Source organism: Hippocampus guttulatus, chromosome 1, assembly GCF_054856545.1.
Source record: "Hippocampus guttulatus isolate MCC_2025c chromosome 1, RoL_Hgut_1.0, whole genome shotgun sequence".
Classification (NCBI taxonomy): Eukaryota; Metazoa; Chordata; class Actinopteri; order Syngnathiformes; family Syngnathidae; genus Hippocampus; species Hippocampus guttulatus.
In genome coordinates this window covers 30,775,839-30,792,056 of record NC_141261.1, presented here as the reverse complement: position 1 = coordinate 30,792,056, position 16,218 = coordinate 30,775,839, and the positions used below count along the sequence as shown (strand labels likewise).

Here is a 16,218-nt window from a genome sequence, read left to right as displayed (position 1 = left end):
AAGAGAGGAAAGGTAGTCCGCACTGAAGGGGTCTCACTCCCTGAAGGAACAATAGCAGACATTGAGGACAGCTACAAGTACCTCGGTATACCACAAGCCAATGGCAACCTCGAACTGGCAACAAGGAAAGCGGCTACGGCCAAATACCTCCAGCGAGTGAGGCAAGTCCTAAGAAGCCAGCTCAATGGCAAGAATAAGACCCGGGCAATAAACAGCTATGCCCTGCCAGTGATCAGATACCCTGCAGGAATAATAAGGTGGCCAAAGGAAGAGATTCAGACCACGGACGTTAAGACCCGACCATAACTGAAGTGGCCGATCTCAAGAAGTCCTATCAGTGGCTAGAGAGGGCTGGCCTGAAGGACAGCACAGAGGCACTCATCCTGGCTGCTCAAGAGCAGGCCCTGAGCACCAGAGCCATTGAGGCCCAGATATACCACACCAGACAAGACCCAAGGTGTAGGTTGTGCAAAGAGGCACCTGAGACGATCCAACACATAACTGCAGGGTGTAAGATGCTGGCAGGGAAGGCCTACATGGAACGCCATAACCAGGTGGCTGGCATAGTCTACCGAAACATCTGTGCGGAGTATGGACTGGAAACCCCAAGGTCAAAATGGGAAACACCTCCGAAGGTGGTGGAGAATGACAGAGCGAAGATCCTGTGGGACTTCCAGATCCAGACTGACAAGATGGTAATGGCGAACCAACCAGATATCGTGATCATAGATAAAGGGCAGAGGAAAGCCGTTGTAGTGGATGTAGCGGTCCCAAGTGATGGAAACATCAGAAAGAAAGAACACGAGAAACTCGAGAAATACCAAGGGCTCAGAGAGGAGCTGGAGAGAGCCTGGAAGGTAAAGGTGACAGTCGTGCCTGTGGTGGTCGGAGCACTCGGGGCAGTGCCCCCCAAACTAGATGAGTGGTTGCAACAGATCCCGGGAACAACATCGGACATCTCAGTCCAGAAATGTGCAGTGGAACAGCAAGGATACTGCGCAGAACCCTCAAGCTTCCATGGCCATCCATCTTCAACAGTGCTCATCCTAAACAGGGTTGAGGGGAGTTGTTGGGCCTATCCAAACAGACTACGGGCGGAAGGCAGACTGCACCTTGAACTGGCTGCCAGTCAGTCACAGGGCATATATAGAGTCAAACAACCATTCTCACTCACATCCACACCATCACTGAGTGGGAACCGATCCCACGCTGCCCACTCACACTGCACCACTACACCATCAGCAACTGGGTAACTATACAGTATGTGCATATTCACAAGGCAATGATGAAATGTCAACACTAAACGAGGTATTTGGTAGACAGTGAATAAGGAAGATGCAGAGTATCGTATTGTGGACTAATAAATTAATCAATCTTGGATTATAGTTGTGTTGTTTATGGAGCAGCAGCAAATACATCTCTCCAAATGTTAGCTGGTATTCAATATCAGCAGCAGCATTCTGGACCAACTGGAGACGTTTAATGGAGGATTGGCTAACTTCAAACCTGACTGGTTTGTCCTCCCAAGGGTCATGGACTTGCCTGAGCCTATCCCAGCTGTCTTCGGGCAGTAGGCGGGGTACACTCTGAACTGGTTGTCTGCCAATTGCAGGCATTTCTCAGTCCAGAATTTTATATAGAAGTAGCAAAAAGGCTTCATGAGCGAGGTTCTGTCTATACTGGGAAAATGCTGGCAATAGTGTTTCGCATCGCAATTGATAGCGGAAATTAGTTCATTCATGGCGATTGACTGCTGTGATTCCAGCTCATCGTTATCCACTTTGAAGATATGAAGAAAATCAAAAAGATAGACCAAGAAATCTTTAGAATCCAAATGGTGGATGGGTCGATGGTGTTTTTATGGGAAGTGTTGAGCATGTCTTATTTGGGTGTGAAAACTGAGGTTGGGAAAATACATGATATAAGATTATAAGATTAATGGCAGGATGAAAAGTCAATTTAGTTTTTAAATTCTGAGACAGAGTTCAGCAAGGAAAGAATATCAGTCGTTATTGCTCAATTTGAGGGAAATTGATGTGATTCGGAGGATAAAGTTTTTCCCCATTATCTTCCGTATTCATACCTGTCAACTTTTCGGAGCGCCAACCTGTATAAACTACCAAAAAAATCCGTATCAAGAGCAAAAAATCCTTATAACATACCAAAGCATTTTATGTCAAAATAACGGCACAGAAAAAACCCACGAAATTTTCAATTATATTTATTGTAGATACAATACAATGTCTGGTTAATGTCTAATCATCATTCTACTTAGTGGCATTACTGTGTTCAGAGTTGTATTCCGGAAATGAAAGCATTCGAGTAGACGAGCACCGTTCTGGGCAAAAGCAAACGGAACTACCTGTCGGGGGGGGAACAAAAAACGGAAATTTTCAGAATCCGTATGATTTGTGCGATACGGCCATATACGTAAGATTCACCACAAAATCCGTATGAACTATGGCTAAACCGTGTGACTTGACAGGTATGCGTATTCCTCTGAGATTGAGTAAATCCTTATCTTGTCTCTTTTGGTCTTTGGCCAACCGTCGGGAGCATTGCTTGGAAAGTCCCTTTGCGATCTCCTGTACAGTAGATGGCGGTATTAATCAAAACATGCAATATGCCAAAAACTAAAAGAAGAAAAAGAAGAATGCGGAGGGGGAAGTTACGTAAATCTTTGAATTCGACGTTTGAGGCTTTGCAACAGTGTTGTCTTTTCACGCGTCGTTTGTTTTTTGTGAAGAAACCCCGAGGACTGTTCCCTCGTAGCAGTGTGTTTGGAATAGATTCAGTTGATAATTATGTTGGATTGTGGATTGATACCTCCTCTCTCACACGGAGCCATGAACAAATGAATTCGCGGGGCATTAAATTTAGATTCCAAAAAGGAGAACGAGTGCTGTGCTTCGAACCTGACCCAACCAAGGCTCAGGTCTTGTATGACGCAAAGGTATGAGACACCGTATATACATTCTTAATACATTTAGTTCTATAACACAATGTAGGGCTGAAACCTCGAAGATAAAGCTCCACTTATGTCCTGGTGTTCTTAGCCGGGATCCTTGCGAACACCAAACACGTATCCTGCACCATGTTAGCGACATTGCATCTCAAACAATTTTACACGGACTAGTTTGGACTTGCTGCTGTTTTACATGATGTAGTGACTTAATTTAAACGTAACGCGTTTGCCTACATCGCGACAGTCTGTTTGGTCTTCTTTTACGTCACTCCTGACCCTCATAGGTAGGCGTGATAGGTTGCAAATATCGGCATCTGGCCTTTAACAAATTCGATACCGAAACCATGGGCTTGCTGTTATTGCTGCCCAAGTTGGACAACCCATTATTAGCTTCGGGGGCAATTACTTTTTCACAGAGCGTCAGAAATATTTCGGGTTTTTGTTTGTGCCTTAATGAATTGAATTGTCATTTGAAAACTGCATTTTGTATTTCTTTGGTGTGATGAACTGAAATCCTTGTGTGTGATAAATATGCAAAGAACACAGTCATCAGGCACTGATATATTGTTTTAAATGTACAGTAGCTTGATAAGGTTTTCATGTCACAACCACAATGGTACATTAGACTGGGGTTTTCTCATGTGATAGACGACCACAAAGTGGGGCACAGTTGTGACGTGGCAAAGTATCCGAGTTTCGTTATCTCATATGAATAAATATTGACAAATGTGGCCTGCAAAAAATATTCAGCTCTGACACCCCTGAATAAAATCCAGTGCATCCAATTGCTTTAGGAGATCAAACTTGGTAAACACCCCGTCTTTGTTTGTAATCTCATGACAGTACGCATACTGCTGTTTTGTGAAGCCCTCATTTGTGAACACACGGCACTATGAAGCCAAAGAACACACCAGACTGATGAGGGAGAAAGGCTTAGGATCTAAGAAAATATCTCAAGCTTTGAACATCTTAAGGAGCCTTCTTCAGTCACTCATTGAAAAATGGAAAGGGCATAGCACAACTGCAAACCTCCTAAGAAATGGTCGCCACCGAAACAGAATGGCCGACCAACGAGAGCATTTGTCAGAGAAGCACCCAAAAGGTCCATGTTAACTCTGGATGAGCTGCACACAGCCACAGCTCAGGTGGGTGAATCTGTCCACAGGACAGCTATATAGTCATCCACTTGACAGTCCCATGAACTGTTTTCCAAAAGCCATGTAGTGGACACTGCTTGCATGTGGAATCACGTGCCCCGGTCAGATGAGACCAAAATTGAAGTTAGTGTTAATGCAGGATGCAATTTGTGGCTTAAAGCAACCACTGCACATCACTGTGAATGTATCTGCGGATGGCAGAGCTATCATCATTTTCCAAATACAATATGGGACAGCCTTGGGCAAAACATGTTGGGAGTCCTCAACTTGAGACCGGGGTGGTGGACCCACTTCCAGCAGGACGACAATAAATATACAACCAGAGCTGTAATGAAATTGTTTAGGTCAACGCCTATTTATGTGTTAGAATGCCCCAGTGAAAGTCCAGACCTAAATACCATGGAGAAGGGCAAAGCCCCAAATACCCCAAACATATTGCGCTTTAATGATGAATCCTTCCGCTTTCCAAACATGCGTCACTTTGCGTGGGTTTATCACATGTAATCCCAATAAAGTAAGCCCATGTGGTTGTAATGTGACAAAACTTTGAAAAGTTAAAGGGATATAAATACTTTTGCCAGCCACTGTATCTTCAGAGCTTCAAATGCCAAAAGCCATGCTCATTGTGGAGTGAGGTCAAGGCCTCTCCAAACACAATTTTTCTAAATATATTTCATATTTACAGGTCCTTGACATAGTCATCGGCAAGGATGAACATGGAAGGCGAATCCCAAAGTACTTAATTCACTTTAACGGTTGGAGCAGAAGGTAACCATGATGCACAACATTGCACCCTTAGTTGTAACCTAACTAATTGTGTTTCCATGAAAATGTGTGTGTTTGTGTTTAGCTGGGATCGTTGGGCTGCAGACGATCATGTCCTAAGGGACACCAAGGAAAGCCGCAAATTGCAACGTAAACTGGCGCGTGAAGCACTTGGTCGCATGTAAGTTTAGGAACTTCCATTTTCTCACTTGAAGGCTTGTACCGTAGTTGATCCATTTGACTCAATGAACAGTTGAGAACATGCTCAAAGTCTTGTTTCCCGGTGGTAGGAAGAAAAAAGGATGGGCGAAGAGGCGACACCCTTCTGGTACTAAACCCTCGCTTAAGACACTACCGAAGGAGGATGACAGTGATGACACGTGTGAGAAGGCTCACTTTGCTCCCCCTTTTGCTTGCACTCAGTCTCCCACTGCAATCATATTCATTCCATCTCGCTATTCTGTGCCCAGGCCTGATTTCATCTTCTGGCAGCAGTGAGGGCGACGGTTCTGAAGCAGAATCTTCAAATAGTGGCGACACTACCTTCTCTGCGGACATTAACAAAATGGTGACTAACAATCTCAGGCTGAGAGAGCTTGGTTTTGCTAACCATACCAGATCTTCCTTGACTTCAGCTGCACTAGTTTATAAACATTTCTGCATATGATCGACAGTGGGCCCAATATGGAGGCCAACCTTTCAGTGTCTGCTGGTAAAATTTCATCCACAGCGCCAATGCATATTTTCATGCTCCGACTGGTACTTGGGTTGTGTGTGTGTGTGTGTGTGGGGGGGGGGGGTGTCATTGAATATAGACAAGGCCCTCCAACTCTGTCAGTCTGTCTATGTTGCCCGTCATTTTAAATCATTCCTCTAAAAATTTAATAAATGTCTCAGTCCAGATCTGTAACGACCACCTAACGAGACGAGCACTACTTGCTTAATAAACGACGGCTTTCCATTCAGCTCGCTCGACATGGAACATTGACACCTCTCGCATTCGGCGAATGCATTCGAATACAGTCAGACATTTCAAACTCCCTCAATGCAGTAAAGGTTTATAGCTACAAATATCTAAATCATGTGGGATTTGCATCAAGATATAAAAGCTGACATATATCAAGTAGAATGATGGGAGCGGAATCACTTTGCTATTTTAGTGAATTACAATCAATCGTAGGTCTCGTACTTGCTGTATGTTACAATACCTAAACAAGTCACGAGGCTTCCATCCTTCAGTCTAGTGGTTGGGATGTCAAACGTTAAATATTCCATGAGATTTTATACTCTCCACAGGCTTAAATAATAAACAGCAATCATTTGTTAATTTCTTGGCATAAATAGAAATATCAGTATTAAGTAAAATAAACGTTTTTCGTGTTCAATTGTTTAAAAATTATTTTTTAAAAAGATGCAAAATGTTAATATATTACAAATATTCTAATTGGTATCCTTTGCATATTTTGTTGACGTAATACAAGTAAAATGAAATTGAAGTTGTTTAGCTTTCAGCTATTATTTCACTGCTATTATGGTTGAAATTATTTTGCCCTGCCCATTTCTGTTTTTTGTCTTTCTTTTAAAGTCATATAAAATAGCTGACCTGTTTTGTCAGCCGCTGCTTGTTGCAAACAAAAGTTCAGAGTACCCCCAAATATATTGTCAATATTTGCATAATATGAAACAATTGTATGTGAAAAGAGATGACTATACACGAGCAAATCTGGCCACGCTGTATCTCCCTAAAAATGGGCGTGACCAAATCCTGCGCCGTGCAACCAACTGAAAAAGTTGGAAGCACCAGTGCAACAAGAGCAAAAGTTCATGTAGAGCTCTGCCCAGGGAACCTTCTCTTCATCACTTGAAAAAAAATGTACTTTTTCCCCCCCAGAAAGTTGAACCTGATATCAATATCAAGAAGGAAAGTGAGGAGAGAATTGTCCATGTTGACATCAATATTCCAGATATCCTCAAGAAAAAATTGGAGGACGACTGCTTTTACATCAATAAGAGGAAAAAGGTATGACAAGATAAACATTTAAGTTAATTATTGCTTCTCATAAGAGATAATTGATGGGTCGCACTTTGTTCTCCTGAAATACCAATTTAAATGTTGCATCTTGATTTGAAAATTAATTTGAAAGGATTGCCTCTGATAACGTTGAACTTCAAGGTTCACTTATTTTACATGGAAAAATCAAGCATGAAGATTTGATTTGGTTTATTGCTTGTGGTAATATGACGTTTTGAGTGTGTTAGATAATTTTTTGGACAATAAAAAAAAAACACTTTTTTTCCTTTGTAGTTGGTGATGGTGCCTTGTCAGACGAATGTTGTGCAAATCTTGGAGTCTTACGTAAAGCACTTTGCTATCAACAAGGCATTCATGGCCAATGAGCGTTACCGGCGGCAGCAACAGCAGAGTACGACACAGAGCAGCAGCCCACAGCCAATCCCTCCAGAGAAGAAGTATGTTGAGAGAGAGAGAGAGAGAGAGAGAGAGGGAGCGAGTGTGAGAGAAAAAGAGAGACTGGTTGACTTTACTGCTGTACAAATACAATGATGAGTCACAACTTGTTTTTGTATTATGAAAGTGAGGAGCTGTGTAAGGAAATGGTTGACGGGCTGAGGATCACATTTGACTTCACCCTACCCATGATCCTCCTCTACCCGTGTGAGCAAGCTCAGTTCAAAAAGGTCAGCTCGTCTCGGCTTTTCTTGGCCGGGAACGAAGGATCACCCTGCCCCGGCAAGTAAGTGCCATTGGCTCTGAATCTAATTGAGGAGCGACAGGCTCAGCGTCGTGTCTTTTGTCGTGTCCTTCAAGCACCCAGCGAGAACGCAGTCCCAGCCCGGCCGGTCACAACCCCCCCACGCCTCAGTCGACGGACAGTCAGCCAGCCCTGAGTGACGTTTCCACCACGACGCCCACCGCGCCCACCCCAAAGCGGCGTCGCCACCCCGACATGGACTGTATCTCGTACCAGTCCCAGTCACTCAGGCGTTCCACCAGGAACACGCCTGGGGGAGAACGACCAGCTGAAGGGAGCAGTGGCGGTAAATATATTGAAGTGGATGTCTCGTGGTCTGAGGTAGCATTTATTCCTGAGCATTTCCTCTCAAATGATTGCTTTTGGTTACAAAATGACACAGGTGGCGGCAGTTCCACAGCATCTCCTCAACTCAAACGCCGCTTGATCGACAACTCGTTGCAGTCAAAATTCATCCTCAATCTTGACAGAAGTAAGGGAACAACCTCTCAGAATATTTATCAGGACAAATAGTGTTCTTTCAGTTCTTGAACTAAAAATCTTCCACCAGTTTTGGAAAACGAAGCTATTGCCGAGTCTATTTTAAAATGTACCTATAGTTGAATTTGTTTTTGTAGTAACATATTTTGACCAGTAAGTGGAGCAAGACCACTTTTGTTGCCACATAACTGCTGCTTCTCATGAACGCTGTACTGCTTTTTTTTGGCGAGTGGGGGTCACCTGAATTTAGTTTTGTTTAGATCACTTACTTTATTTTAGGTGAGCTGCACAAAAGTATGTTTTCCTCTTTCTGCAGAAACTCCAGTCCACAGTGGTTCATCCTCCCCATTGCCCTTGACTCCAAGCAAAGAACGAAGCGGACCTTTTCACGGCCTTGAGAGCAGACGAAATAATGAGCTCAATGAGGTGACAAAGCGATTTTGCCGTTGTGAAAGCGAAGGAACCGGCAACAGTCGACCACTGGGCGTTTATTGTTTTGTTTATTGTTTTTTCCATAATTGCGATATTCTATGATGGGGTAAAACAGTCTAACCCATGGGTCGCCAAACCTTTTTGATTAAAGATCGACTTTTGAAGCGACCAACCTCCCGCGATCGATTTGATCGCGCGCGTGCATATAAATGCACACATAAATACACATGCACGCGCACAGATACACACACGTACGCCACGATGAGCAACAGCCAGAACGAAAACGAAAGACACAGACACACATCCAGACGCCCCCCACCCCATTTCCTCCGCTCGTCCCTCGCGGTCGACTTGGGACCAGTCCACTGGCCCCAGTTGATCGCGATCGACGTATTGGGCACCCCTGGTCTAACCATTACAGGGGTTCTTCACAAGTCTGAAATTTGATTTAAAAAAAACCCTACCATTTGAACATGGCCGTGCACTTTGATATCCATTGAATCATTTTGATCAAATTCCAGATCTCAATAAAGTATGTGAAGTACAAACTGTTGTATGGACAAATATTGAACTTTCAAAACTTCCAACAGCTTTTCTAAAACAAAAAATATGAATGTTTTTATATATATATATAATAGAGAGAGAGAGAGATATAAATATTTTTTTAAGTGTAGGTTGCATACAACATTTGTCTGAGCACACCGTATGATATCATGGTCTTGATTCTGATTGGCTCAGAAAATCACATTAGTGTTATCATCTGATAATGTGCATCCTGTCAAAAAATCTAAAATTGGATCACCTTTTTTGGGGAGGCATCAGTCACAGCCTGGCTTGGTCCCAAGCCCCCCCCCCCCCCCCCCCACACACACAAATAGCTGGGGTCCCACTGTATTTGGATTATTATTGAAATGTATTGTTGCACTCTGAAATACAGCAACTATTTGCTATCAGGAAACATAAGACTTTCTCACCGCCCTGTCCGTCAGGTGCTGAGTTGGAAGCTGACACCTGATAACTATCCCTTAAATGACCAGCTTCCGCCACCCTCCTACCTGTATGGAGTGCAGCACCTTCTGCGACTTTTTGGTTGGTTATTTTTTTCCCCCTATTTGTCCATTCACTTGATTCAGTTTGTTGCAGCCACTTGACCATATGATTGTCTCTGTGTTATCGCATCACGTTTCCCTGATTCATCCAGTGAAGCTTCCTGAAATCCTTGGAAAGATGCAGATCCCTGAAAGGAATTTAAGAGCCTTGGTCAAACATCTTGAGCTCTTCCTCAGGTAACAGATATGTGTTCATGATTCCCACGCGTCCTGGAATAGGATTGATTCATTTTCCAGTCATGGAAAATGAGTGGGGGGGAAAGGAAAAATGTACTGGAAATGCTTATGATCTCCTTAAAAATTGTTTTCCTCCCTCTGCTTTGTTCTGCCGTGTCTGTTAATGCAAATCGATTAAACGGGAAATCAAGTCAACTTGTTTTGGAGTGGCCTGCACCCCTGCATCTCACTTGACTAGATCTGCACCACTGAGCGTCTCCACATTCAGAACCAAAACAGGAGCACTCTGTCATCAGTTGACCATACTTGAGGATCATTCATTTGACTGAACCATGATCGTGAACAGAATGTGGTGGAAACCATTCCTGTTTCTGAAATGGTATTATCTTTATTCCTGACAGAAATGATATTACTGTTTGGATTTTAATTTACAGTATGTGCAAACAACAGTGTTTTTGCAGAGCTAGAAAAGCTTTACTAATAGATTTTAATAGCCACACTTCTAACACTGGCCACACCTCCGCACCCTTTTTGTAAATAGCACTGCGGGCCATTTCAAAATGGCAAATGGCCCCCGGGTTGTAGTTTGAACACCAGTGGCCTACGGGCTCTGGAAACAACCAATCACGGCTTAAACCCAGAATACAGGTGAGCCGTAATTGGTCGTTACCTGAGCCCTTGTGCAGTGTGATGTCATTTTCAGTCGACCGCGAGTGGTCCAAAACACTGCCCCTGAGATGGATCAAGAGAAGCGGATTTTGCTGCTTAATTCATATTCCACAAACGCAATATTGATCAGAATGACAATCTTAAGACTCGTGAGGCCACACGAAACATTGTAAAGAAATTGTTGACCTTCCCTTTAAACAGATATGTACTGGTACATCTGATTTCAGCTGCCTTCAATGGGCAACATTGAGCTGTCGCACTTTTCTGCTGAAATCTCTGCCTCTAGTCCGCAGAGCACCACCCCCATTTGACGCTTCCAACCAATCAAATTGCATATTCCATTACGACACTTCTGCTGCCCAGTGTTTCCATATAACTTTTTTGACAGATTGACTGACTTTTCAGTCCCAAGTAAGGATCTCTTTTCTCCAAAGAAGCACCAATACTAACGACATTCAGTTGAAGAGTGTTGCTGTAGATCGAGCGTGAGGTTTTTCCTCTCCCTCTGTCTTCTCTTATCTATTAGTATGTATGTGTACAGAGAGCAGCGCTCCAACTTTTCATGCAGGTTTAGCTCGTGTTACGCTCCTGTGCTAGTCAACATGGCTATGGCTGTGCCACGAGTGCAACAGTCGAACCTCTTTTCAACATACCCCGCTCTTTTGAGGTGAAGGATGAGAATTTATTCTGAGTGGTGAGAGAGCTGTTTGTTTTGGGAGCCAATTTGGTGACATTGAAGAAATCTCATGAAATTCTCCACATAGAAGTTACAATTGTAGACAGGTCGCTTACGGGTGTAATTAGTGTATGCTGTGATAATTTGATGAAAAAGTCATGGAAAGTAATTTTGAGCAAAAAGTGGGAACACTAACCTAATTACTGTACTAATTAATATGCAAGTGACTCACAAGCCAAATAGCAGCGGTTCACACAATATGTTTAGTGGTTGGAGTCCCCTCTTTCCAAATATGGGATGAGAGTCATTGGGTCAAACGGGCCTGGAAGCTTTTACCCTCCATTCAAACATTGCTGGTCAGAAATGGGCAGGTTGAATTTTTCAATCTGTCATTTTTACATTCCAAGTGTAGGGGACTCGTGGTTGTTAATAAGTTAGAGCAAAATTGTCACAAGGTTCCAATCCTTACAACCAGAGAATCCACTCAAAAACTGTATTCTGCAAAGACGTAATCACAAAACCAATAATGATGCATACGCCTCAGTAGAAACAAGAAAAGGCAAGGACAAAAATACCAAAAGTCAAGGAGGAGCAAAAGGAAATGAGAGCATGAGTGGATCGTAGGGAGGGACAGAGCATGTGTTAGTGGGAGGGAGATGAGTGGGTGTTACACAAGCGCGGGGAGTCTAATCTTTAAATCCTCCCGAGCGATCTTCAGTTGAGCCGCTCCCAAACCGAAAGGATTTGGTTCTCCCAGTCTCTAATCAAAGCCATACAGTACTGCCTTCCACCACCGTGTTATGCTGTGGCGAAGAACTGCAAATCCAGCACAAGATTGCTCTATCTGTCCCTCAGAGTCCAAACTACTTCAATTCTGAACACAACAAGAAATGACATCTTTGAACTAGGGCCCGTCCGATTAAATTAATCGGCAAACTGGTCAATGTTTGCCGATTTTGTTATGTACGCTACATAAATGATATCCAAAATGTTATAGATCTAAATCTATAACATTTTGGATATAATTTTTATTTTGCCATGTATCGATATATGGATTGATGTAGAAATTTGGAGATAAGGTCATTCTATTGACCTGTCATTCAGAACATGCAAGTCTTAATATATTTTTTACAAACAATGCTGAGGTAGGCAAATCAAGCTGTGAAAGGAATTGGCCTGAGTGTCACTATTTTACACAAAAAGCATGCATACATACAGTAAATGTGTTAAATACGACACAAATTCAAACCCTGGGAACACAAACAAACGTAACAAGGATGAATGGCCACGCAATCCATTCTGGGAACCGAAAAATAAGTTGAAATGCATTGAGAGGGTGGGGATACATATTTTTTTGCAGGATATATTTTTAAAATTAATCGTCGATTAATAGAGGGGACTCAAATGTAGCATTCTCATTGTGAGATTGTGACGTTTGTCAAGTGAAACCATTCTTTAATGGTTTTTAGAGCAACTAGTGGATCCTCAGGTGCATAGTCAGGCTCGTTTAATTTTCTGCAAAGAACTTGAAAACCAATTATGTAGTGCTTTTTAATTTCTTGCTAAATGTAATCCACAAGAATATAATTTCATGGCGTGTGTGTGTGTGTGTGTATATGTGTGTGTGTGTATATATATATATATATATATATATATATATATAGGACGGCCCGGTAGTCCAGTGGTTAGCACGTCGGCTTCACAGTGCAGAGGTACCGGGTTCGATTCCAGCTCCGCCCTCCCCGTGTGGAGTTTGCATGTTCTCCCCGGGCCTGCTTCGGAAAATGGATGGATGGATATATATATATATATATATATATATATATACACGCACACACACATACATACACCCCCTCACCGGCCACTTTACTAACGGGTTGGACCCCCTTTTGCCTTCAGAACTGCCTCAATTCTTCATGGCCTAGATTCAACAAGGTGCTGGAAGCATTCCTCAGAGAGTTTAGTCCATATTGGCATGATGGCATCACACAGTTGGCCCAGATTTGTCAGCTGCACATCCATGATGCGAATCTCCCGTTCCACCACATCGCAAAGATGCTCTATTGGATTGAGATCTGGTGACTGTGGAGGCCATTTGAGTACAGTGAACTCATTGTCATGTTCAAGAAACCAGTCTGAAATGATTCCAGCTTTATGACATGGTGCATTATCCTGCTGAAAGTAGCCATCTGAAGTTGGGTACATTGTGATCATAAAGGGATGGACATGGTCAGCAACAATACCCAGGTAGGCTGTGGCGTTGCAACGATGCTCAATTGGTACCAAGGGGCCCAAAGAAAATATTCCCCACACCATTACACCACCACCACCAGCCTGAACCGTTGATACAAGGCAGGATGGATCCATGCCTTCATGTTGTTGACACCAAATTCTGACCCTACCATCCGAATGTCGCAGCAGAAATCGAGACTCATCAGGCCAGGCAATGTTTTTCCAATCTTCTATTGTCAAATTTCGATGAGCTTGTGCAAATTGTAGCCTCAGTTTCCTGTTCTTAGCTGAAAGGAGTGGCACCCGGCGTGGTCTTCTGCTGGTGTAGCCCATCTGCCTCAAAGTTCGATGTACTGTGCGTTCAGAGATGCTCTTCTGCCTACCTTGGTTGTAACGGGTGGTTATTTGAGTCACTGTTGCCTTTCTATCCGCTCGAACCAGTCTGGCCATTCTCCTCTGACCTCTGGCATCAACAAGGCATTTCCGCCCACAGAACTGCCACTCACTGGATAGTTTTTCTTTTTCGGACCATTCTCTGTAAACCCTAGAGATGGTTGTGCGTGAAAATCCCAGTAGATCAGCAGTTTCTGAAATACTCAGACCAGCCCTTCTGGCACCAACAACCATGCCACGTTCAAAGCCACTCAAATCACCTTTCTTCCCCATACTGATGCTCGGTTTGAATTGCAGGAGATTGTCTTGACCATGTCTACATGCCTAAATGCACTGAGTTGCCGCCATGTGATTGGCTGATTAGAAATTAAGTGTTTAAAGCAGTTGGACAGGTATACCTAATAAAGTGGCCGGTAAGTGTATATATATATATATATATATATATGTGTGTATATATATATATATGTGTGTGTGTGTGTGAGTGTACACACACACACACAAATTCCTTTTGAATCGTTTTTCCCTTTTGAGGAAGATGATAATGGGGTGGGGAGGAGGGTGTAATCGTAAAGACAAAAGTCTAGCATTGAGACCTTCGATTTTTCTGTGGTTGCCCATTTTGAAATGAGGATGAGATGTCTTAGTGTCCTTGCCATTTGGTTGCCTTGTTTGTGGGCGGTCATCAAAACGTTCTGTTTCTCCTTTCTGCTGAGTATAATTTGTTTGCATTGAGATTAGGAGGACCGGTGGAGCTAAGATGAGATGGCAAGATTTAGAGGATTTGGCCGAGTAGTGGATACTAAGAAGATTCCGGATTAGTTTTCCCCGCGACTGATTAGATGGGAGGCAGAGGGCTCGGGGCAGGGTGGGTTCATGCTTACTGTTGCTCGGTCAATGTTCTGTCTGTATGGCTATAGGAGGATTTGGATTTGCTCTGTGCACCTCCATAGGATGGCGTTGGGCCTGACATTTCTTTATAATGAGCCGGTTATGGAGAGAAAAATATGAAATCACAATCAAGTATGTCTGCTGTTTGTCAGCTGACAACACTGCATATTTACTATCTTCTCTTCTTTCATGTAGGTTTCTGGCCGAGTTCCATGAGGATTTCTTTCCTGAGTCGTCCTATGTGTCTGCATCCGAGGCTCACAATAATATGAAGCAACCAAGGCCTGTTTACTGAAAATGGCAGATCCTCTTTGCCCCTCCTTTTCTTGTCTTCACACCAACATACTGTATCTTCTCAGTATAACTTGGAGAAATAAAAAGTACGGGAGTACCTGCTATAAAAAAAAAGCATACCGTGTTGTTCATTTTCTTGTCTCTCAAGTCATCTGAAATTAGCCTCGGTATAGGGGGCTGCACGGGGTCACAATCTTGCTGGGAGAAGATACAGGACCTCCCCAGATTGTCACTATCAATTTGGAAGTATTGGATTGTCCAAATCCAAGCTGTAGAAAGGCTCCTCAAGTACCTCCAGTAGCCAATCCTTGACTGTTTTTTCTTTTTGTCAGTAAAAGGTTTTCCTCTCTTCTGTGCCACTACAGGTATCGTATACTGTATCGCCCATTTAGCACATGAAGCGACGTCCAACACTGCATGTTGGTTTTTAAGTACAATGATTTCAAAATCATGGTCAACCAATATTTGAATATACTACAAAGACAAGATATTTAATGTTCAAACTGATATACTTGATGGATTTTGGCAACTAATCATGAACTTTGAATTTTATGGTAGCCACGCAGTCCAAAAAAGTTGGGAAGGTGGCAAAAAAGGCTGAGGTAGTTGAGGACTGCTCATCAAACACCTCTTTGGAACATCCCACAGGTGAACAAGCTAACGGGGAACAAGTGGGTGCCATGATTAAGTACAAAAGAAGCTTCTCTGACTTGTTAAGTCATTCACAGACAAAGATGGGGCGAGGTTCACCTCTTTGGGAACGGCTGTGTGTGATAGTTGAACAACTCAAGGACAATGTTCCTCAACATAAAATTACAAGGCATTTAGGGATTTCATCATTTTCGGTCCATAATATCATCGAAAAGTTCAAAGAATCTGTAGAAATCACTGCATGTACCGTAAGTGGCAAGGCCCAAAACCAACCTGGGACCTTCGATCCCTCAGGCGGATCTGCATCAAAAACCACCATCAATCTGTACAAGATACCACCACATTGGCCCAGGAACACTTGAGAAAACCAATATCAATAAATACTATTCAGCACTATGTTCGTAAGTGCAACCTATGACTTGCAAAAGCCATTTACAAACAGCACCCTGAATGATTTTGTTCATGTCACAAAAGGCTGACTTGCGGTCCCTGCCCCATAAATCAGATACTGGGAATGGTTGGTCCTCAAATGTTAGATCGACAGCTAGTTGACAAATAA

At 43.0% G+C, this 16,218-nt stretch overlaps 1 protein-coding gene across 1 annotated transcript; it reads left to right on the top strand.

The window, feature by feature from the left end:
- The first annotated feature begins 2,672 nt into the window (after nucleotides 1-2,672).
- On the top strand, nucleotides 2,673-15,125 carry LOC147211340 (MSL complex subunit 3-like). Its single transcript, XM_086126144.1, has 14 exons — nucleotides 2,673-2,953; nucleotides 4,808-4,890; nucleotides 4,973-5,068; nucleotides 5,178-5,269; nucleotides 5,358-5,455; nucleotides 6,779-6,907; nucleotides 7,193-7,356; nucleotides 7,482-7,640; nucleotides 7,715-7,944; nucleotides 8,041-8,130; nucleotides 8,455-8,564; nucleotides 9,560-9,659; nucleotides 9,772-9,856; nucleotides 14,910-15,125. Exons 1-14 carry the CDS (start codon nucleotides 2,855-2,857, stop codon nucleotides 15,007-15,009), a joined length of 1,635 nt encoding a protein of 544 aa, XP_085982270.1. The 5' UTR covers nucleotides 2,673-2,854; the 3' UTR covers nucleotides 15,010-15,125.
- Nucleotides 15,126-16,218: the final 1,093 nt, after the last annotated feature.